The following is a 22,753-nucleotide window of genomic DNA, read 5'->3' as shown; positions in this document are numbered from 1 at the left end:
ACATTTACATTCTGGCAGTAAACCAACATGACACTTATGTCACCTCAACCTGAGAATACCCCCTTTGTGAGAAGAGGGTTGAGCATTGTCATCCAGGAGAGACAGACGCCAGCATGCTGTGCGGGAGACAGCTTGAAAGAGTGCCAGCGTAAACACTCCCAGACCACATGTTCTCCCAGGGCAGAGGGGCTGGCCTCTCTCCAGGCACATCTGCACACAATCCCCCAGCTTTTAGCGAGCCAACCCGAGCCAACCCGAGGAGACAGAGCGGGGGCAGAGGAGAGGGTGAGAAGAGAGTTCCCAGACAAAGAGTACCTGCTCTTCACAGGGACCGTGGTGTCAGTGAGGGAAGTGATGACGTCTGAAGAGAATAATGTAAAGCAGCACATTGGGAGGATCACAAGAATCTACTCCCTGCATGCAAAGTTAATAAAAATTGTGTGTGGGAAGACTGACCGCCATTTTTGCAAGTGTTCATCTGTATAACACCACTAGATTCACATGCCAAGGTCTGCTTGGCAACAATCATTACCCAACCTACCCATATCCTTGAGGAGATGGATTGCTGTATAAATCATACTCCCTGACTCTCACACATCTTTGCTCTGAAAATGTAGCTGTGCTCATGCATGAACTACACAATGTCTGTTTCAACAGATTTGACTTTGCTACGCTCGTTTTTTAAATTTTAAATCACCATTCCAACTAAGCACATGAACAAGCGTTAACATAAATGTACCACCATCCATCTCTGAAATCCGACCTCACAGCCTCTCTGTATTTCAGCCTTTTTAGTTGGCTGCGAACTTGTTGCTTTGTGCATGTTTTCACAGAGAGGTAATTACTGGGCAAGCTATGCTGACAACACCTGAGGAATGCAGAGCATGCACCAAAAGCCTGGTTCTCCTAACCCCCCATCACTCACCCCAACTCACTTCTCACCCATCTGCAGACCTCCCCCCCCCTTCCCCTTACAGCCTGCTAGTAAGACCTAGTTCAGCATGACATTTTCACACGAGTCTTTGAGTTGTAGATAATACAGGTGTTATTTATGTAATGTTATTTTTCTCCAAGCAGAGTATTCCAAATGAAACAGCCTGGCTGTGGTATACAGTTACAATCAAATCAGTGTTATTTCACCCATCTAGTGAGCCCAATCCAAACCCCACAGCTCCCAACAGGCCCCCACTATTCCCGTTATTGGTCAAATCTGTGAGTGTTGGCTGGCTCAGGCCCTCTGCTGACTGAATCACTCCCAAAACTGTCCTTGAGCTCGGTGGAACTCACAGTCCATCTGGCTGAACACTTGCACACAACATATCAAAACATTGCATGGATTTAAACAGGGGAGTGAACAACTGAGGGTGACCTAATTGGGGTCTGATAACAGTCCAGGTTGGGGGTTGGGGTCATCAATATCTGGCTAGAGAGAATAATGGGAATGTAGAATAATGTTATTTTAATGCAAATTGTGCAAATGCATGTGTGTGGGAAAACAGAGAGCTAGAGAGAGAGATAGAGAGAGATGGATAGAGATTATGAATTCAGCTGAGCCTCTCCCGTCTGTCTGACTAGACTGTCATGATGAAATCAGGATGAAATCCCTTGTGCATGTAGATCAACATAAGGCCTGTCCTCTGTCTTTCTGTGCAGCACAGTTGTGCAAATGTGTTATGCAAAAGCCATAGCTAGAAAAATACACTGTATGGCTGATTGAACAATTGCATATGTTTTCTATACACATGGGGGCTAATCAGTCAGGGTACGCAAGACAAGGCAAAAGGGTCAGGGGACTTAGTTGCCACGCAACTTCTGTTGATACAAACCTTTTTCATCATATGATGGAAGCTATTTAAAAGCAAAGGGAATTAAAAAATGGAGGGTTGCAATGTTATTTATCAAGAGTTGAAACATGCAAACAAGAATATTAATTAAGAGGTACTGTTATATCATGAAGTGTAAAAATAAGTGTTCTATAGAAACTGTGATTAAGGTGTTAATCAAAAGGTGGATGGCAGGTATATTGTCATGAAAGCATTACTTTTCAAGGACAAGAATGCTTCCTTGTATGTGAAGCAACCCAGATAACATTAATTCTATCAAATTAGATGTAAGAACAGCAAAATGAAAGTGTATCTACTTAACGCTTTGCTGATATGAATATGTAGAGCTTTCACATCTCTGTTCATGTTTGTGTTTTTAATTCTGCGTTTTTCATGTTTCAATTATTTTTTCTTTCGTTCATTCTTTTTTTTTGTGTAAATACATAATCTATCCCACATAGTTTTCCTGTAACTCACCAGACAATACTTAGCCATCCATAAAGAGTGGTTATTGCTTTTTCATGGTATTTTAAATATCAAATCAAATAGCTAGGCTACTGTGTTTGTCACAATGTTAGGAACTTTTTGGGGGAACTTTTAGTGTATGTTCCAACTTTTTACAAATTAGCCTACTTTGGCTTACATTTTCAATTATCTATTCGTTGCTTTTACATAGGCCTATACATTTCCAGCATACTTTATCAAAATATGTCATCTGTTTATCTGTTAAGTTTAGCTAATAGGCTACTTACACCTTTTTAACTATTCATTTTTGTATTTTTTTTGTTAGTTTTAGCAACATACGTATTTAATTATCTTCCTGCTTTAATTCAAATCATAATCATTTCTGTTTTTCTGAAATTAGTTGGGACCTCTATAAACCTACATATTTCTACTCAGCCCTGGACACCCAAGCGTTAGGTCCCCCCGGGGTACCACACGGTTGGAAAAAGATGTTAGGAATTTATAATTCAAGAATATATTAATGTTTGTCTCTCGAGTAAACCGTGTTGTAGGCTATAATGGTTCAAGAGCGGACCGTTGGGGTATGAACCCGTCACATAAAGTCAGATACAACACATAAGCGTACAGCCAGAGTATAATGTGCATAGAGTGCTGGGAAGAGCGTCTCCAATCACTACCGCTGTTCCTGGCTGAATTTCCCTGTCTGACGTCAGCTGACTGCCTCAGCTCTCCGTTCCTCCGGACACAGCGCCGCGTAAAAATGCTGCTCTCTGTGCCGCCAAGGACAGGAATCAACCCATACAACGGCTTCTCCGGCAAAAACACCAGGGTAAATATCAACACTCTGCCCTATCTTTGTGAAACACTGAGTAGTTTCTCGATGCGGTGTAGTGGTTCGAGCTCTGCCGCTTCTGTTAAAAGCTGCTCGGCTGTTTAAGCTGCAGTGTCCTTGAAAGTGGGTTCAGAGGCGACGTTTAAACTATGTTGCTCACTGTTTCTACCTTTACACTTGGGCTTTTTTTTTTTTTTGACGTTGTTGTTATCACTGTTACAAACTAATACGGAGCCCGTAACATTGTTGTCTGTAGATTACAGTTTGCCTTCGCTTCCCCCCCCCCCCTCGCTGTTCTCTTCCTCTTCCTAGCCTGCATAGAGGAGAGCAATATGTGCTGTAGAAGCTTAAGCAAGCCTGAACAAAACCATGGTTATATTTACTTTAATGTTATTCCGTGGTTTTTCAATTTACGGCGTCATTGTTTAGGTAGCCTACTGTTTTCATTGAATTTACCTCAAGTTATCAAAGTTTTTTTTTTTTCTTCTTTTACGCGTACCGATATGCCCCACCCCTTCAGTCCTACTAATGATGAGTGAGAGGGTTTGCATGAAAAGAGGAAAGTTACAGAGCCCTAATGTAGATGCTTTGTGTTTGGATGGATGTGCATCTCATTGAAGAAGCAATGACAGCTGGGCTTGAGCTGCACATAAACGATCCAATATTGATTTGCGTGTCTGCTCATATGAATTATTCATGGTTATTGGGTTTTTTTAACCATTCTTTATGGAGAGACTATGTTTTTCAATTTAGGGAAATTTAGATATTACAGGATTAGACATGAATGGTTTCATTGGTTCGGGAACTGTTGAATTTGAGCTTTCTGAATGTTCAGAGATTTCATGTCAGAATGATGCAGATTAAGTGTGACTAGCATTGGAGATGCAGTATGTTGACGCCTGCCTGCATCTCAGCTTAACTCAAGTAGAGCTTTAACTACATTGAAAGTAAATACCTCACTCCTCCCCTGTGCTATTCCTTCCCTGCCTCATGGCTGGCAGGAATTCAGATTGCTCAGATTAATGACCTGGAATTCCTGGAATCCTGGATTCAGACAATGTGCTCACTTAAAGAAAAGTCCTACAAACCCCAACCTTCTCCTTGACAGAAGACATGCACACCTTTTTTTATTTTTTTTATTTACACATTTCTCATTGTTTGAGCGCCAAAGTCACTCAGAGGAAAGATTTATAAATCCAGCATCAAGTGGTAACCCCTAGTCTGTGTCTTTTACTACGAGAAAAAGGGCGGAGAAAAGAAGGGATTAAGAGATCCCCCCCCCCTTTCTTCTGCTTTCGATTAACTCCCCCTCTCTTTTTTTCCTCTCTTCTGTGTTTCACATACCTTGATTTCTTGTCTGTCAGTGGTGCAGTTCTCATGGAGAGGGAGAGCATGAACATTCCTCCTTACTGATGAATGCCTTGTCCTCTGAATTGACTCTATGCTCCCCTCACTGTGCTTGATACCTGTTGAAAACATACTATTTTAAGAGCATGTTAAGATGTTTTTTTTTGTTTTCTTTTTTATGACTTAGTAAGGAATAAGACATTTCTCGTTTTAGCCAGAGGACGCTGAGGATTTTCATCATTTTTTTTAAATTTCGTTCTTCCAACATTGCACTCGTTTCGCTTCCAGCTGCTGAAAAAAGGATTTTTTTTAATTCTGTGACAGTATGATCTTTTCTACTGTGCCATTTAAAGTGTCTTTAGGAAAGCAGGTATGAATATACATTTCAGATTTTGGTTTTAATTAAAGATACGATATATCATGTGCCAACATCTATGTGATGCAGAGCATTAATAACTATATCCTGCAATATAGAGATTTGTATTTTTACAGTTTTGTTGTGCATTTTAGAAATGTTACTGTATGGTAACATAAAGTATTTTGTTCAAAATAATACAAAACAATCAATTTATTCTACAGATAAATCAAATTGTGCATATGAATGTCAAAAGGAAAAAAAAAATCTTTCATTGGTACTTGTTGTTCAACCTCAGATAAAATGTCCTTGAGTCACCTAGGCTCCCTACAGGCATCACCTCTGACTCTCTCTAACTGTAATCACCTCATCAGTCTTCAGATGCTGCCTGGTGCAGTCGCTTTCTTTGCAACATGCTAAAGGTCGCTAATTGTTGTAATGCTTCTTGCACAACTGTAATGATGAGGCAATGAGCAGATCTATATTCTGCAACTATAACTGCATACTCTTTCAAAAGTAATCGGGATGTGAGCACTATATATTCCATCTTCTTTGTGCTGTCTGAGTGTTGTTGAAGTGGCTGAGAGCAGCTGTACATCAAAAGTCATTGGCAGAATAGGATACATGTATTACATTTTTTTTTTTGTAGAATTGTGGCACCTCTGGTATTTTGATTTAATAATGACTTCTTCTTTGATTATGACCTAATTCCTACAAACATAACTCCCTCTTTGTACAACTCCTGTCCACTTAAAGGAGAGAACCATAAGCATGTGTGTGTTGCAAAGGAATGCTGAGGTAGGACACTGTGGTGGAGGTAAAGAACCGTGAAAAATTTGATGTGGGCGGCTGTGGACTGAAAAGTAACAAGTTAGGAATCAGTTGCATACCAAGAGGTCAGGTTTTTGGACACTGAGAAGATATGCAACCTTCTGCACTGAAAAAATCCGAACTCTGATTACCAATCGTGAACATTTAAGACCTTTAATGTTGCCCCACTTTCATTTTTTAACATTTCTTTTATTCTGCATGCATATTTTCACGTGTTCACAAACACATCAGAAATGACCTTACATGGGTGGTAAAACATCTAGCACTGGGGTGAATGGGGAGTAGGTGTGGATGTGTCTCACTGCCATCCATCTTTCATAAGGAGCCTAGCAGTGCGGTCTTAATGAGACACTACCTTCTGACTTGAGAGCACATGAGAGGGATTAGCATTTTCCGCTAACAAGCTCAGATCCCAATTAGACAGGCCTCACTAGCTAGGCTCGGGCCCAGACTCGGTCTCCCTTCAGATCTTATCTCCTCAAGCCTCTGCAGGTGCATCCCTTTTGATAATGTGCGGGCCGCCTAACGTGAAGGCAAGGGAAAGCACAGGAAGAGGCTGTGATTGTGGGAAAACAAACAGTGAGCTATTGCTGCCGTAAGAGAACTAGAATAGAGAAAATTACGTAGATAAATGAGCTCTTTAAAGGTGCACTATGTAGATTTGGTGGTGAAATTTGAAAGTTGGAGAAGTGAAACAATTCTATGCTATATTTTCTGAACTGAATACAAAAACTTTATTCAAAGTAATAACTTGGGTCCCTGGTACACTGTTTGGAGATAAAAAAAAAAAAGCTACCAGGAGGGTTATAGTTTCACTGTTGCGGGCCTACCATAACCATACCACCAAATGTTCCTCTGAGGACAGTTTGTGTAATGAACACCAAAGAATCTGTACACTTCTCAAACTTTCACATTTCTCTACAAAACTCCATAGTGCCCCAAGTTTTTTTGAGCTTTTTTAAGACGGAGAGTGAAAATGTCTTGAACAGTTTGGAAAACATAAGTCAGTTGCAGTGTGGGTAAAATTAAGCTCGCAAAACACCACTGTTGCTACTCATGTCAGTATACAGTCCTTAAGTACTTGTAAGTAACCTTATTATAATGTAAAAAAAATATAAAAAAAATAAAAAGGGATACCAAGGTCCCCCCTTTCCTGTATCAGGGCTTATAATAAGTTTAGGGTAAAAAAAAATAAATAGCTTTGCAGTAGTGATTTTCATTCTTTGCTAAGTAAGCATCCTTGATATTGTATCAATCCTGCATGCATAGTTAGCTTGAAGTGGGCTGTGCCAGCTATAGATCTAGAGTTGAAAATAATCTTGTCAATGGTAAGAAAGCACATCATTAATTTATTTTACTGTTGTGAAACTTGAAAAAGTTCAAAGATAATACAATTTGTGCATATAGTGTTCAAACTTCTGAACATCCAGCTAGCGAGCTAACGACTGTAGATGTTGTATAATGTAGCTGCTATACTTCTGTGTCACAGCTTACATTTACTGCTCAGTAACACCCTGTTGTGGAAATAAAATACAATATACGCTGATTTAATTACACACAAAGTACTACAACATATAAGCTTTTAATTTTATGCACATTTTTTTGCGTTTTCCAGCTGCTGACTGTTGATTGACTGACATCACCTGTGACCAATAAGAATGCATTCTGTATTATGTACTTGGATTGGTTATTGGCGCTCAAATGATATGTTGATTTTACGTCCATCCAAGTTCTGTTTTTCTTTATCGCGGAATTTAATCTGTCACATATTAACGCAACTAAATGTTACTTGAATGTGGATTTAATTGATTCTTTATCCAGTCAATGGAATGAATGTCATGAGTGTGTGAATCGTGGAATGACAGAATTTAGTTGTGCTCAATTGCAAACATAAGACTGCAAACACAGTGAGTACGAAGCACATTTTAAGTTTTGAATGCTTGAGATATATTTTTCAATTTTCAGAACATTAAAGACTCACTTTTAGCAGTCAAGTTTTTTTTATGTGATGTCCCATCATAATTATGTGTTTCTGGGATAACAAATTAACTTGTAGGCCGAGTAGGAAGTTAAAAATGGTCCTCAGCATCGAGAAATAGAGGTCATAATTAGCTTGATTCCAGCAGTCTTTTGACAACTACTGCTCGGTTAATAGGCCGGAGCTCCAGTTCTGACCTTATGGTGTTCAACAAGCCATCCCATTGTTCCCAGGGGCTGAGCCTGCTGACCCTAACTAATCAAACAGTTCCTCCTCCACCAGCACTGGGCATAGGGCAACACAGAGGCCAAGCTCAGCTGACGTTTTCCTGTCTTATCAATTTGATACCACGTTTATTTGGGAATACAATGCAATGTTTTAACAGGATTTTTTAAAAATCTGCCCATGCATTTTTATACATACATATAAGGTTCTCCTTGCATGGATGTTTAAAGGTGATCAAGGTCCCTGCAAAGTGCTTTTTAACATTCAAACATGTGTAAGCAGTGTACAGTTGCAATCTGCCAGTTAACGTATTGAGCTCAGCAGACGTTTGGTAGATATATAAGGTAATAACACAGTGCATATAAAGCCTTAATATAAACACAAACAATCCTATGAGAGACTGTGGCAGAGATATATTTGACCATAACGCTTAATAAAAAAGTACTTTACCTTAAAAGGTCAATTAGCCACAACTTAAAGACAATAGTGGTGAATGTAATTAGTCTTTTGCTGCCCAAAGCACCAATGAAAATCAATTTGACAAAGCCAATATGAACATTATTCTCCAGAAACAAAGTACAGTTAGCACAGTTTAATCTACAGATCTCCCTGTGAACAGTTTAAGTGGAAATATATCAAAGCTCCCATTGAAAACTGTTTGCCAATCCCCTTTCAGGCTCAACCCATAGCATAAAGGCCTTTCTGACAGCACTGTGGAGGTTAGCCACTTTCTTTCAAGCCAGTTTGATATTAGCTTACTTCTGCTAATGGATTCAGTTGCCAGCACAAGTTACACAAGGCATAGTTCCAATGTGTGCTATAAACATTTACAGTTTACATTTCTGTCAAAAGCAGTATTTCTCTGATAGTTCTTTGTTATTAAATAAGGTTGATTTAATAAGCACACTTATAGATTTCAGGGATGTGTATTGTACACAAACTGTACTAGATCGTCGTGAAAATTTGTGAAACACGTGCTTTAGATATACAGACAGAGCAATGATTCTGTATCCCATCTTTCTGTAAAGCAAGGGAAATACATTTACAGGCAACAACATTTTACTAGAAAGGTCAAGGTCAGGTTGCACAGAATGTTAGTGAACACGATCTTGTAGGACTACCGTTCCTTTATCTCCTGCGCTAACAGCATGCACGTGGGAGACTGTGCAGCTGTTTGCTCGCAGAGGAGATTAATGAATTCTATCAGTAAATATTTGTTTAGTGTAGATGGGGATTTTATGGTTTCAACAATGCTAAGCAGGGCACATTCAGAGCCTTTATAGTATTATGTACACATAAGACTTTTAGTATCACCAAAGATGCTCTCTATATGAATAACCTTTTATTATGAATATGTGCATATTCAGCTCAATGTACATACTTCAATCTTACACTCACTAAGGCTTCATATATTTCCATCTGTTTGTAGATTAATGTCATATATTTTGATCTGTAAAGTCAAAACATTGTCGTTAGGTTAATCAGCTACTGTTTCTTATTTTCTGTCTTGTCTCTTAAAAAGTAAACCATTATCTTGCTGTTCTTGCTTTGTATCTAGTTATTCACTTAATATCATGTACTTAAAGAATTATTTGCTTTACTGTCCAAGATTTGACTTTCCCCTCTATTTGTTTTGCAGCAGACGTATGTGTCCCCCTCCAACCATCACATGGCTCCCCCAAGCCCCAACAACAACCACAATAACAATTCCACTACCAACTCCATCAGCAGCAGCAGCAGCAGCAGCAATGGGGGAGAGCAGCTGAGCAAAACCAACCTTTACATCCGCGGCCTCCATCCAGGGACCACAGACCAGGATCTGGTCAAACTCTGTCAGCCGTAAGTCCCCCGAAAAACCAATAGATCTAACCTCTACATATACACCCAATTTGTTTCTCTCCAGCTGCCTGCTGCGAACATGAAGCAGGTTGCAGTTGCAGTCTAAGTTAAAAGAGAAGAGAGTGATGGGGGCATTGATGGATGGGCGTCGGCTGACTGAATGAAACAAGGATTGCATGACTCCATACATGCATACAGAAAGCCTTAGCAGGTATTTCTGGATCGTAAAAGAGGGCCATATATTCATCCAGATGTTTTAAAGGGCCATCTTTAGTGGCCATATGGAAAAAACAACAGTAATTTGTGCTGAAAACTAAGGTCCTTCAGTTTGGCCCAGCTAAGCACAGCCTTTCCAAAAAAACTAGGTACAGAATGTTTAGTCTGCTTCTCTCGCACTCATTCGTTCGTGCCTTCAAGCATTTATGCATTATAGCTCCTCCATGCTCTATTATACAGTTATGACGACAATGACACAATGCTATCCTAACTCAAAGTCATATTCTGTTCTATAAATACCACTCTATGTGGCTCATCAGTTCAAGTGTGACTCCTTGTTGTGGGCACTGTGTAGTCAGACATCAAACAGCGGCATCATCCAAACCATCTGATATGTTTGCAAGGTCCTCAACAGGACATCAAAACAAGCAGAGCTGAGACGTATGATCTGGGTTCACTTAATTGAATTCTGGCGCCTGGTGACGAGGATCGCAACAGCCGGGGAAAAGAGTGGGCGGGGGGGGGGGGCAGGGGGCTGGAGCGAATAAAAAACGAAGGGAGTGAGGGAGGGTGGCAGGGAGAGGCCTGCTATTTTACAGCTGTCTGGAAGATATTGCTCACATGAGGCTGCCTAACCCTACAGGAAACGGCAAGCCCAGGGGAAAGGGAAAGACAAACAAGGGCAACGGCATGAGGAGGAGGAGGAGGAGGGGGGGATAAAAAAGGGGTGGATGGATAGAATCAGAGGGGGAGGAGTGAATGGAGTTCAGGGGTTGTATGTCAGGTGGTGTTTCTGTGGGGGGAGTTCTTGTATTTCTGCTTTTACAGCGCAGATAAAATCACTGCATGAAATTTGCCTTTTAGCAGCGCACATCAAGGCCACTGTTATTCTGTGTTAAGCTACACAAAGAGAGGAAAGCGTATCCAGTGACAGCCAATAGGGAGCATGCGTGAAAATAAGGATGTAACACAGTAGGAAAGACTGTCAGAGAAGAAATTAAACTGTTTTAACTCAAGTTTGAACAGTAAATGTGTGCAGAGTATCAGGACGCCACACTCCCAAAGCTCCCCTCCCCCACACTCAGAGTAGTTGTATGCAGCTCTGAGATGTACTGTGTTCAGAGTGAGGGATGAGAGAAGGAGATGGGGGTTGGTTCTCCATCTCTCTTGCCCCTTAGTTATCTCTCTGGGTGCTTCACTGCCGCTCTGGTTCCTGCCCTCGTCCGTCTCTGGTGGTTGACCATGGATGGACATCAGGCTTGGCCGTGCTGTGCTCTCTCACACATGGCTGAATCTGTAGCCCCACTTTTTGCTCTGCATCATGTACTTTGAGATCTCTGAGCTCTATTAAGTAATCCAGTATCTCAACGGTGTCAGCAGAAAGTACTGCAAGTATAGCATTTAGTTTTAGTGTTTGAGACATAATGTGAAGATGTGGACTTGTGGGATTGCTCTGTGCCGACAGTGATAATTTATCTGAAAATAAAGGAAGCCTGCTTAGCATCACCATTCAATCTAGTTTATGGCAACTAATGGCTTAGAATCAGAAATGCATCATGAAATAATAATGGTATATAGAAGTCAAATGTATAATACAAAAGAGCTTCAATTAACCAGCAATGTATGAGCACAGTTTGAGGAGAAGTTGAATAGAGTCAGATATTTAGAAAACAAACACATAATACAAAGTTGGTATGATATTTCTTAAATATCAAGTAAAAAACAAACAGATTTTCTAAGTATCCCCCAGTGTTTTTTTAACTGCATAAAGATTTCAATACTATTTTTTAACAACAGGGAAAGTAATCCTAAATTAACTGGAACGACGCCGTTTAATTTCCAATTTGGACTACTCAAACAGATTTACTGCCAGATTAGAATTTTATCAGGCCAGTGCTTAATCCTTTTTATTAGAGTGTATTATAAAAGTAACTATTCTAGCTCAGATGAAATGTGGCAGTCAGAGCGCCACAGGATGAAAGATGGATTGCATTGCGAGGGGGCACTAAGACCCCGAAGAGGGTTGAGCGCTGCCTGGAGAGAAGCTGGTTAGTAGAATGAGAGTATGGCTGGGAGCCAGCATTGGACAGGACAGCCAAGGAGAGGCATATCAGATTACACTGCATGCACATGCCTGGAGAGATGGGAACTGATAGACACACTGCTGCACAGAAGCATTTCCCCTGACCAGGCTTTATCGTATGCATCTGCAGGATCTATAGCCGGCCAGCTGGAAAGATACTTCAGATTTTTACATTGATAATGTGTTGTGAGGCTTTCTGAAAATGCACTTAAAAACATTTTATTTTGACCATATTTTACATTGAATTCCCCTTGAGTTTTGATTCTTATTTACGTGTGTGTAAGCTGGAGTAATAGGAAATCTATAGTTCTTTGTAGCATTAAGAAACCCCTAGGACATTAATCTCATTTTATACAATTCAAGTGTTGCCCCCTCCCTAAAGATTTCCTAATGCACATCATTAAATATCAGGTGATGTAATTGTAAGTCTGTCAGGTGAATGATCATACAGTTACCATGGGGTACAACCTCTTTGGGTGTTTTAAGTTTTTTTTTTTTATTGCATCAACATTCTGTCCATGCTAATGCTTAATTCAAACAACATATTATTTTCAGTACACCATGTAAGGAAAACTGCTAAGCCTAAACCTCTCTGTCTCTCAGGTATGGGAAAATTGTATCCACCAAGGCCATCCTGGACAAGACTACAAACAAGTGCAAAGGTGAGGTGTAAATGGTTGAAAGTAACGGTTGTGCAGAGTTTCCCTGCTGCCTTTGTATTGAAAACTGTCTTGGAGACAGGAATCCCATTTTGTATGGCAAGAAGACTAGTGGCATAATGTGTAACACAGCAAAGTTCTTGCCAAAGTACTTTTTATATTTTTCATTCATGTTTCATTTCAAACTATTATTTAAGCCTCCAAAATCTTCCTTCCTTTACAAGTACGTCGAGGTTCAAAAAAGAGCACAAATAATACTACAAAGACAGGATGAGTCTCAGTAAAAAAAAAAAAGATTCACAATGTACAAAAGAAATTACTATACTTCATCTAACAGGACATAACAATGACATTTCTATGAATATTGGTGAATTATTAGTGTATTACATTGTGCACTTACTTGTGTATACTTCAGGCTTGTTTTTGTGGGCAGGATCATTTGTTGTGGAAAGTGTGAAGATACCATGTTGCAAGTTTAGTTCTAATCAATCAAAAAATGTGGGAGGGGAGTTGTATAGTTTTTGAGAAAAAAGAGCAGTGCACTACAGATGTTTAAAACTTTAAATGTACTGTAGCCCCCAATGCTAGTAGAATAAGTTTGTCACTGGACAAATTTCATTAACTGACAAATGATTGAACCTCTATTTAGTAGCTCATACTTGCAACTGTTGTCTTGACTCAAAAAAGGTGAATCTGTAAATTAGAAATGTAAATTCAATAATTAATTTGGAGACCATAAAATATATTTTGAATATTGCTCTCTAGCACTTAAAAGAAAAAACTAAAACGTATTTTTTACTTTGTCCTGTTTACAAAGCTGTTTGTCTCAAATATGCATATGAATTTATTATCACCTTTACTTCTCAGTCGATACATTTTCAACATAAGAGATGGAATAACAATACTAAATGGTCCATTGTATCTGCTCTGGTGTGACCAGTAGAAAGTTACAGCACATTGCTGACACTTCCTTTTTAGTAAAGGGTGGTTTTTTTTGAGGTTGGAAAGTGTAAAATGTGTGCTAAGCATTGAGCTATACCTACTTTAAAAATATGCCATCTGCATTTTGAGACATAAAAAGGGATGTGTTGTATAACTTCACATCTCTACTGCCTTGAGATGTGAATTGCCTTCTATATGTTGTCATGTTACAACTGCAAATTAAAATTAATTTTGTTGGGGTTGTATCAGAAAATAGTCGGTAATTTAAAGATGGAGGGGGGATATCATGGTCCTCAAAATTATTTACAAATACAAATATTTATCGGATCAGATGCAGCTCATAGCCCGCAGCTTAGAAAATGGTATCCGTGGGATATCTGCATATGGGACTGGTCTTTATTTTTAAGTTTAAATTCAAAACTACCAAAATAATAATAATTCAAGGTTGAAAGACTTTAAGATCTGGAAGGTCCGAGTGGAGTGGATACTGATACAAGACACTTCATATTTGAAACATGGCTGGCTGTCTCATCAGATTCAAACACTACCACACTGTGTGCTTCATTAGTTCAAATCACATGTCTGTGTGTTTGTACAGTAAGGCACTGGTATCACATAACAATGCATAGTTATAACATGTAGTTGTTGCTGTATGTCTTTGTCCCTGCAGGCTATGGCTTTGTGGACTTTGACAGTCCGGCCTCTGCTCAGAAGGCGGTGACGGCGCTGAAGGCAGGTGGAGTTCAGGCTCAGATGGCCAAGGTAAGAACCCTGCTGCAGTTATGAGTGCTTCGCTGTTTTTTTTCCTTACAACTTAAAGGTCAGAGGTTGAGAGTCTCTGCCTTTTGAAATTGACCCAGCACTCACTCAGAATTCTTAAAAAAAGTATATATATCTTGATCAGAAAGAAAGGTTCCTTGTACTTTTCTCCTTCTTAAGAAATTCTCTTTAAAAGCCACCCTTCTCTCTCTATCTATTGCACACTTTTTCTGTTAAATGATTAATGAATATAAGCCAATTAAGCCTCAGTCTGCATGTGCGTGCACATCTGTGTGTTTTCTGGGTGTTGCACTTCCTGCACAAATGGGTGTGTGGTTGAATCAGTGTGTTAATGGGTATTAATACACTAAAGATTATGTTTGTGCAAAAACAAGAGTGTAGTTTCCGTGTATACACACAGGTGTGAGTGTGAGAGTGTGTGTGTGTGTGTGTGTGTGTGTGTGTGTGTGTGTGTGTGTGTGTGTGTGTGTGTTCATAGTGGTGACGGTGTATTGGGAGCATGCTGTCTGTACAAAGGACCTGTCTGTTCTCCCTGGTGGCTTCTGACTCAGTGTCTGAGCAGCTCCCCAGTCAGCAGGGCCCTCTGCCCAGCCACCCGCCCTGTCAACATACACACACGCAGCACCCTTGACAATCTCACATGCACTCCACTGGATTATGTCACACACACACACACACAAGCATGCACATGCACATGCACATGCATGCACCCACCCAACACCCTGGGAAAGCTGATCTCTGGTTAAGCTGGATCACTGACATTCATACGGCTCCTTGCTCACAAAATAACTCTATTCCCCTCTCTACTTCACTCCGGGTTTACAACAGGGCTTATGTTAGCGTCACTTTTTTCTCTGACTCAGTCTGACTCATTCACGCTCAAAACCCACAGCAGGTCTTCTCCGCTCAGCTCGTTCTCCTGGGTTTGAGCTTCATTTGTAGTTTGCACTGCTGCAAGAAGGAAGAGAATGAGGAGGTGGAGATAGGTGAAGGAGAAATCACCTTCAACGCAGGTCGCAGTGATTGCACATGCATAATTCATTGGATGGAAATTAATTCACACAGCATTTACAGGTTTTTAATCACATTTGCAATCTGAGATAATGAATATGCAGAATGGTTAAGGGGGAGCAGATTGGTTATCTTGCGAGATGCTGTTACTCAAATGAAATGCGTTTGAGCTGGAGGTGAAAGGGGGGAAAACAGCATGGTATACTTCAAGAGCATAAAATGAAACAGTTGCATTTATTTTAGAATTTATTACATGGTGTTTTCCAATAAAATCAGATTCTGAAAAGCTGCAGAATTTGTTGTATTTATGCAACACAGCAGATCTTGCCTCTGTTACTGCATTGTTTTGGTCAGAAGTAACCCCATTCTTGAATGCATGTGACTTCTTGTTACTGTGACCCAGGAAACAGGTTGTTAATGTTTGCCTGGTGGGGAGATGATAGCACAATGCTTTAGATGTTCTTCAGATCATTCAGATCTTTGTCCAAAACGTCTCTACTGGGATTTTCAACCAAGCGAGAGCACATAATCATTTTAGATCGTCCATGGTTGGAGAGCCATTTGCAATGTAATTACGCTTTGATATCACATTCCCTGGAACCTGCGCTTTCATCCTCTCAAGAGGCTCGTCTCTCACAAAGAGCCTGTCTTCTGCTGCCCTTATGGTAATTATAACTGGGTGATGATGAGAGGAAAGTGAAGAATAAAAAAAAAAAAGTTCTTAGATGGATGAATTAGATTAGAAGAAGAAAAAATAGAGACAAGTTCAGCTGAAGTCCAGCCAGAGAACTATCTCCACCATCTTTAAATGGCTTTGTTCACATGAGACCTCATCTATGCAGCTTTCTTTCCCATGCAAGGCAAAAATGAAATAATCCTTCAACCTCAAAACCCCTCTACAATTTCTCTCTTCTACTCTGACTTTTGGAGAGCTGCCGACTTTGTGATAATGAAACCTAAGAGCTCTGTCTGCTCTACTTCCTCATTCTTTAATCCTCTTTTGGCTTCTCCCCCGTGTACAGCAACAGGAGCAGGACCCCACAAATTTATACATCTCCAACCTGCCTCAGTCCATGGACGAGCAGGAGCTGGAGAACATGCTGAAGCCCTTCAGCCAGGCCATTTCCACTCGCATCCTCCGTGACGCTAATGGAACCAGCCGGGGAGTGGGCTTTGCCAGGTAAAAGCTCTTTGTCTCATATGGATTTAGATGATTTGTGTCCAGATGTGTTTGGTCACCACCTTATTTGCTTCTATGAAGGTTTATTATCTGGTGGGCCCACTGCCCAACAGACCTGTAGTATTGCTTAATATGTAAATTATGTAACCTGAAACTTGTCCCAAGTTACATACAAACTTTTGAGTATGAATCATGGTGAGTGAGCCCTCTGGTGGCCAGCAAAGGTAGAAATTCTCCAACTGGAAGTATTTACTTTGCAACCTGCTTCACTGTGAAAAAACAGTGATCCTCTGCAATGAACTCTAATTCTGCCCCTTTCCTTTAGGATGGAGTCAACAGAGAAATGTGAAGCCATCATCCAACACTTTAATGGAAAATATATTAAGACTCCACCTGGAGTTCCAGGTGAGGTTCCTTTTTTGCTGTTTCTTGTTTTTTGAGACAACATCTCCAGAAGAAAAGTGTGCACATGTTTGTCTATGGATGTCATTTTATATAACATAACTCACTGTTCTAGTGCCGTTAGAGCCACTGTTGTGTAAATTTGCCGATGGAGGCCAGAAGAAGCGTCAGAGCCAAGGGAAATATCTGCAGAATGGCCGGCCCTGGGCGAGAGATGGGGAGAATGTGAGTTCTACATATCCTAATGACCTCTCGAAAAACAGAGCCAGGGTTATGGTTCGCTGATCTGCTTCATAATAACACAGTCCTTTGTCTTTTTCCTCAAGGGAGGAATGACCCTAACCTATGACCCCACCACAGCCTTACAGAACGGGTCGGTGCCATTTATTTCTGTCTAATCACTAGTATATACCCAGAGGAAATGATATGATTTTGTGGTGACAGTTTTGTGTTTCTCTCTGTAGGTTCTACTCCTCTCCTTACAGCATTGCCCCAAACCGGATGCTTGGACCGTCCTCCCTCTCCCCATACATGCATTCACCTGTGTCCACATACCAGGTAGTGCCAGATCCCCTAAGCTTATGAAATACCTCACATGTTCTTACCTATTTACCAGTTGTGCAATCTAATCGTGGTAACCCTGCAGGTACACAACCCATCCTGGCTACATCACCAATCATACATCATGCCGCCCACAGTGAGTGTCTTCAACCTCCCTGTTTTTGTTGCCTTTTAATATTGCTTTAGTTTGTTTGACTGAACAAGAGCGTCTCAGTCGTAACAATGAGTGTTACAGCTCTGTTTGTTTTCCATAGGGAGCAGTCCTGACACCAGGAATGGACCACACCATGTCCATGCAGCCCACCTCCATGATGGGGCCCCTGACGCAACAGCTCAGCCACCTCTCCATGGGCAGCAGTGGCACAGTCAGTAAAGTAGTTAGCATTCAAACACAAAGACGATGGATACAGTTGGATGAAAAAGCAAAATATTTGACATTGACCTAATTCATATTGTTAAATCTTTCAATTGGAACTTGGTGCAAATTTCCCAAGAAAATCATTTTTAAAAAATGTTTAAAATGAAATGAATCTACTCTGTAAGGCTCCATGCTCTGTGATTAATACAACATTCTCCTCATATGCCTATTTAGAGCTTTTATACCCACATGCAGGTCACTTGATCTGTTTTCGCTCTAATTTTACTTCAGAAACAGTGAAATGAAAAGAATTATATGTATACTTTGTGTTAACATTGATCAAATGTTGTATGGTGTAAAACATGTATGACTATTATTTCAGTTTAATATGTTGCTGCCTGTATCCAAATAAAAAAAGGGGTCCGACCTCAACAATTTTAGTGCAAGTGAACAAACAATAAACTGGAAATGATTACAGTTAGCAGTGCAGCTATAATTGATGTGAAGGCCAAAAAAAGTCAATCAGAAAAAAAACACACTTTTTCTACTCAGAGCAGCAGCTGAAAAACACTACATATATGTGCTAAAGAAAGTGGGAGGGGATCTTCTGGAGGCTGAATTAGTTACTATTAGACAGTAATAGTTTCAGACTTGAGTCATCTGGACCACATTATTATTTGACGGTGTAGATGCAATATAAGTAACTGTCATTTCTCCACCCTTCTCCTGCAGTATATGCCTGCTAACACATCTATGCAGGGGACTTACATCCCCCAGTACACCCAAGTGCCTGCCACCAACATCTCAGTTGAGGTAATGCTCTATTTGAATAGAACAGTGTACCACTAAAATGTTTTGTGAAACACTCACTCATTGGTTACCTCCCTCTCAGGAAAGTGCTGTCCAACCACCTGTTGCCATAGAGACACCCACAGAACACACAACCTACTCCTACCAGCATAACAAGTGAAGAGGTGGGTTCTGATCGTTGCTAGTGCATGCTGATTTTGCATGCAGCGAAAAAGTGTTTTTTGTCCAGCTATTAAAATAATGAAAAAAAGAGACTATAGCAGATAAGATATACCGAAGGAAACACACTGAATACTCCAACATTACAGTAAGAGTGACAAAAAAAACCCATCAAATATCATGAAATCCAAAAAAACAAAAATATAAAATTCAAATATGAAGTGGATGAGGCTTGAATGCAAAGAAACAGATCCGAAAATAGCACAATAATAGAAGTATGCTAAGTTAATTACCAAAGTCTGTCAGGTACAGAAGCGATGGCATCATTGGCTGTAATATTTAATGGCAGTGAAAAGTTGAAAACTAATATTGCACTAGATAATGAGGAAAGATATCATAGGCTATTAGATGGATTGTACATGATCATAATGAAAACTGATAATGAATGATAGCTGCAGTGAAAGTTAATTTAAAGAGGGTGTTAGCATAGCATGATGGTTGGATCAGTGATATTGCACATGGCGCCTGAAATTGAAAAGGAATGTTGCATGTTATGATGAACATAAAATAGCTCAGAACATGAAAAGTAATAGTACAAATGATCTGAAACAGGGGCGTTTTGTTGCGCGTCCCATGTACGGAGACTGGGGTCCTCGTTGCAGCGGCCCAAGGTCTGAGTCGGACCTCGGCCCTTTGCTTCATGTCATCCCCCACTCTCTACCTCTAACATTTCCTGTTTCTCTTCAACTGTCCTGTCCAAAAAAAATCTATATATTAAAAAAAAAAAAAAAAGATCTGAATGTTAATTTGCACATGATTTGAAAGGGAATATTTCAAACATGACTAGAAAACTTGCCTGTAGTAAAAGGCATACTGCACATGAAATAAAAAATACGATTTCTTATTTGTAACTGATTTATTTTGTCATCTTGTGTTAGATCTTCCTCTGGAGCCAGAACGACCCTCAGAAGGGGCCCACGTGCTGAAAACGTGCACAGTGACTCTACAAGCAGCAGTCGCTCTGGGGGAACAAAAACTGTTACACAGAAAGGACAAGCAAAAGATATTTTCTCCAAACTCATAATTTCAAACAAACTCCTTTTCTCCAAGCAAGCGAAGCTTAAAGAGCGCATCAACCAGGAAATGAAATATCTGAAGAAGGGGCATCCATTTAGATAAATGGAAGTTTAGAGAAGGACACAAACACACACTACACAAGTTTCAAAGGTTTCTGAACCAGGGAACTTTTCAACACCATGCTTTATGTTTTTACCTTTTGTAAGATATACTGTTTTCACTTCACTTTTTTGTCTGATACTTTCATGATTTGAACCTGCCTTTTTGTACATAATTCTTCGTTTTGCTGTGTTTCTCGCTCCATGTGTCCTACTTTGATCGCTGCAAATATTTGAATACACAAGGCTCGAAAAAACAAGCAGAAGTCTTTGAAAAAGCTGATGAATCGTGCTGTCGATGGATATGGTGCTGACGTAAATTAGTTTCTCTCAAGGCTCATCAGGTGTTAAACCTCAGCTGAAGCCGTATTGCTTCTTTTTTGGCACTTCTCTCATAGTTTATAGTTCTAACAATCTCGATAAAAGCTTCAGACAATCAGGCGAAAAACAAGGAAGAGAAATTTAAGAGGGATAACGGTCATTTAGAAAAGACATCTTTAAGATTGGCTGAATCGATTTCTAGCATTCCAGAGATTTCAAAGAAAGTTCTAGATATGTGATCCTTTTGAGCTGCTCCTTATGATTAAATCCAAAGTTTCTTAACAGGGATCACATCTCACACAGAGCTGCCTGTAAATAAGAGATTTAAATGTATTGTCAGCTTTGATTTGATTTCCTCCCCTCTGAAGTAATGCCGCAGTTATTTGAAAACGTATGACCAAACGTGTCCATTTGATGTACAATTGTTTTTTCCTCACATCCCCTGTATAAAAAGGGGAACTGGATGGGACTAGATCCTGAAAATGTAGTTTCTAAAGCAATGACAGGATGTTTAAATCACAGCATGAAGTGTTTCCTAGACAGACACAGAGATCAAATGGTAAAGTGTAGCTCTGTCCTGTTTAATTTTCAGAAGAAAAAAAACACAACCAAGGTGGATTATAATGACCAGTATAGAGATTCTTTCATACTGGCTGTTGCTGTTTCTAAATTTCTGTTTTTCACTGTCATGTTTTTTTTGTTTTTACATTTCTTATTTCCTTTTTTTATTCAGTTTTGAAGATTTGTCCTATTTTTCAAAGATTCTTTGGTTTTATTTTTATAGTGTGTTGTGTGCTTTGAATAGTGAGATTTAGATGTTTTGAGCTTTGTTTTTTTTTTTTTTTTTTTAATTTGGAAAGAGATTTGTTGTATGTTTGCATTCTGTTCTTAGTCTGGTTTCCGTTTTGATGACTAAGAGGCTTTATTGTTTTTCTATCAGTCGTTTCAGTTACGTCTGTGTCACAGATGACGGCACTCCTAAACACAGATGAATCATGTATGCCAGGTTCAGATGCATTGTTACAGAGTTGTGCCCTAAGCATTTGGGATCAATGTAACAGAATATGTTCAATAACCTTGACTTACCTCATCCTGCCAGAGCAATGTAGATCCAGTTTGTGTCCAAGGTTCACAGGCAATAACCAACGACTGCAGGTCTCATGGCTTTTCACAGCTGGTACTGTGTCCACCTCCTTTAACTCTTCCGTCCAATGTTCGGAAAACATGCCCAAGGTCTGACGATCTATGCAATTTATTTATTATCCTTATAAATGCAATACTACAGATATCCGAGAAACACCTCACATTATGACTTCACATCCTAGCTCACATGACGATCATTTTATATAATACAGAAAAGGTTTGTTTTCTGACAGACATGTTCATCTATGGTTCATTCATTGCTACATTAAAAGGGAAATATTTCAAACCAAAAAGTGGTCCTTCATATGACTGTCAGAAATTTAGGAACTCTATCAAATCTGTGGCTGGTGCTCTTTATGTGAATGGATGGCTCACTTGTCTAGTTTACTTTTATTTTGAAAGGACACTATAGGTTTTTTCTTAGATGTTAATTAATTCTCCATCCCATCCAGCTGCAGTTTTTATGTTGGGATTATGTCTCCTCCTGTTTGTTAACTTTCTTGCTGAGTCACTGATGTCTGTTTTTTTTTTTTTTAAACCATGGAACAGTTTATTTCCAGGAGAACGTTAAACTTCACAGAAATGCCTTAAATTTCACTGGAAGGGACGGTGAAGTGCTACTAACATTTAGTGTTCTAGAACTCAGACTGGAAAAAAATCGAATTCATGCACTGCTGATGTTGAAGAGATTTTGTTTTATATTGAATTAATCTGAACAGAGATCTATGAAGCAAATAACTATTTACAACTTTAGATTGCTTTTTTTTAAATTTGCCATTATTTTAACCAAACTATTGAAGAAAACTCGTGACACTTAACGGTAAGTAAAAGGATAAACTATTGCTGCTAATTTTGGATTGCTAAATATTTAGAAATATTTTAGCTGAAGGTCATGAAAGTTGAAAGTCACACAAGGTCAGTTTGCTGTTTATTTTTCATTTTTGTCTGTGCTTGTCAGTCTGCTTTGTGAAACAACCTACCCTCAGTTAATGTTTATCTGTGCCATCATACAGGTCTGTCTTGATAGAAAGAAAATCCTACAGCTATTAAACTTTTAACTTGGTTTGATTTTAAGCTTGTCTTTTTTTTTTTTAAATAAAAGTTTTTCACTGTGGTTTGTATTTTTATTACAAAAGTGAACCTTTTAATCTCGAGGGAATTAATAAATGACTCCATCTATATCACAACAGAGATCAGGTATGCACTCCAAATAAGGCAAGAGGCATGTCCAGGTTCTCTCGTATTGATCTATTATTAT

General features: G+C 39.5%; 1 protein-coding gene across 1 annotated transcript; it reads left to right on the top strand.

Moving 5' to 3' along the window:
- Positions 1 to 2,957: 2,957 nt before the first annotated feature.
- Positions 2,958 to 22,558, top strand: rbms2b (RNA binding motif, single stranded interacting protein 2b). Its single transcript, XM_020635140.3, has 14 exons — positions 2,958 to 3,117; positions 9,496 to 9,695; positions 12,598 to 12,656; positions 14,266 to 14,357; positions 16,409 to 16,566; positions 16,892 to 16,971; positions 17,084 to 17,193; positions 17,295 to 17,341; positions 17,433 to 17,526; positions 17,615 to 17,665; positions 17,784 to 17,894; positions 18,620 to 18,700; positions 18,780 to 18,861; positions 19,795 to 22,558. The coding sequence occupies exons 1-13, from the start codon at positions 3,049 to 3,051 to the stop codon at positions 18,855 to 18,857; spliced, it is 1,230 nt and encodes a 409-aa protein (XP_020490796.1). The 5' UTR covers positions 2,958 to 3,048; the 3' UTR covers positions 18,858 to 18,861; positions 19,795 to 22,558.
- The last annotated feature ends 195 nt before the right edge of the window (positions 22,559 to 22,753 follow it).

Source organism: Labrus bergylta, chromosome 12, assembly GCF_963930695.1.
Source record: "Labrus bergylta chromosome 12, fLabBer1.1, whole genome shotgun sequence".
NCBI classification, from domain to species: domain Eukaryota; kingdom Metazoa; phylum Chordata; class Actinopteri; order Labriformes; family Labridae; genus Labrus; species Labrus bergylta.
This window is presented reverse-complemented; position numbering and strand designations above follow the sequence as displayed.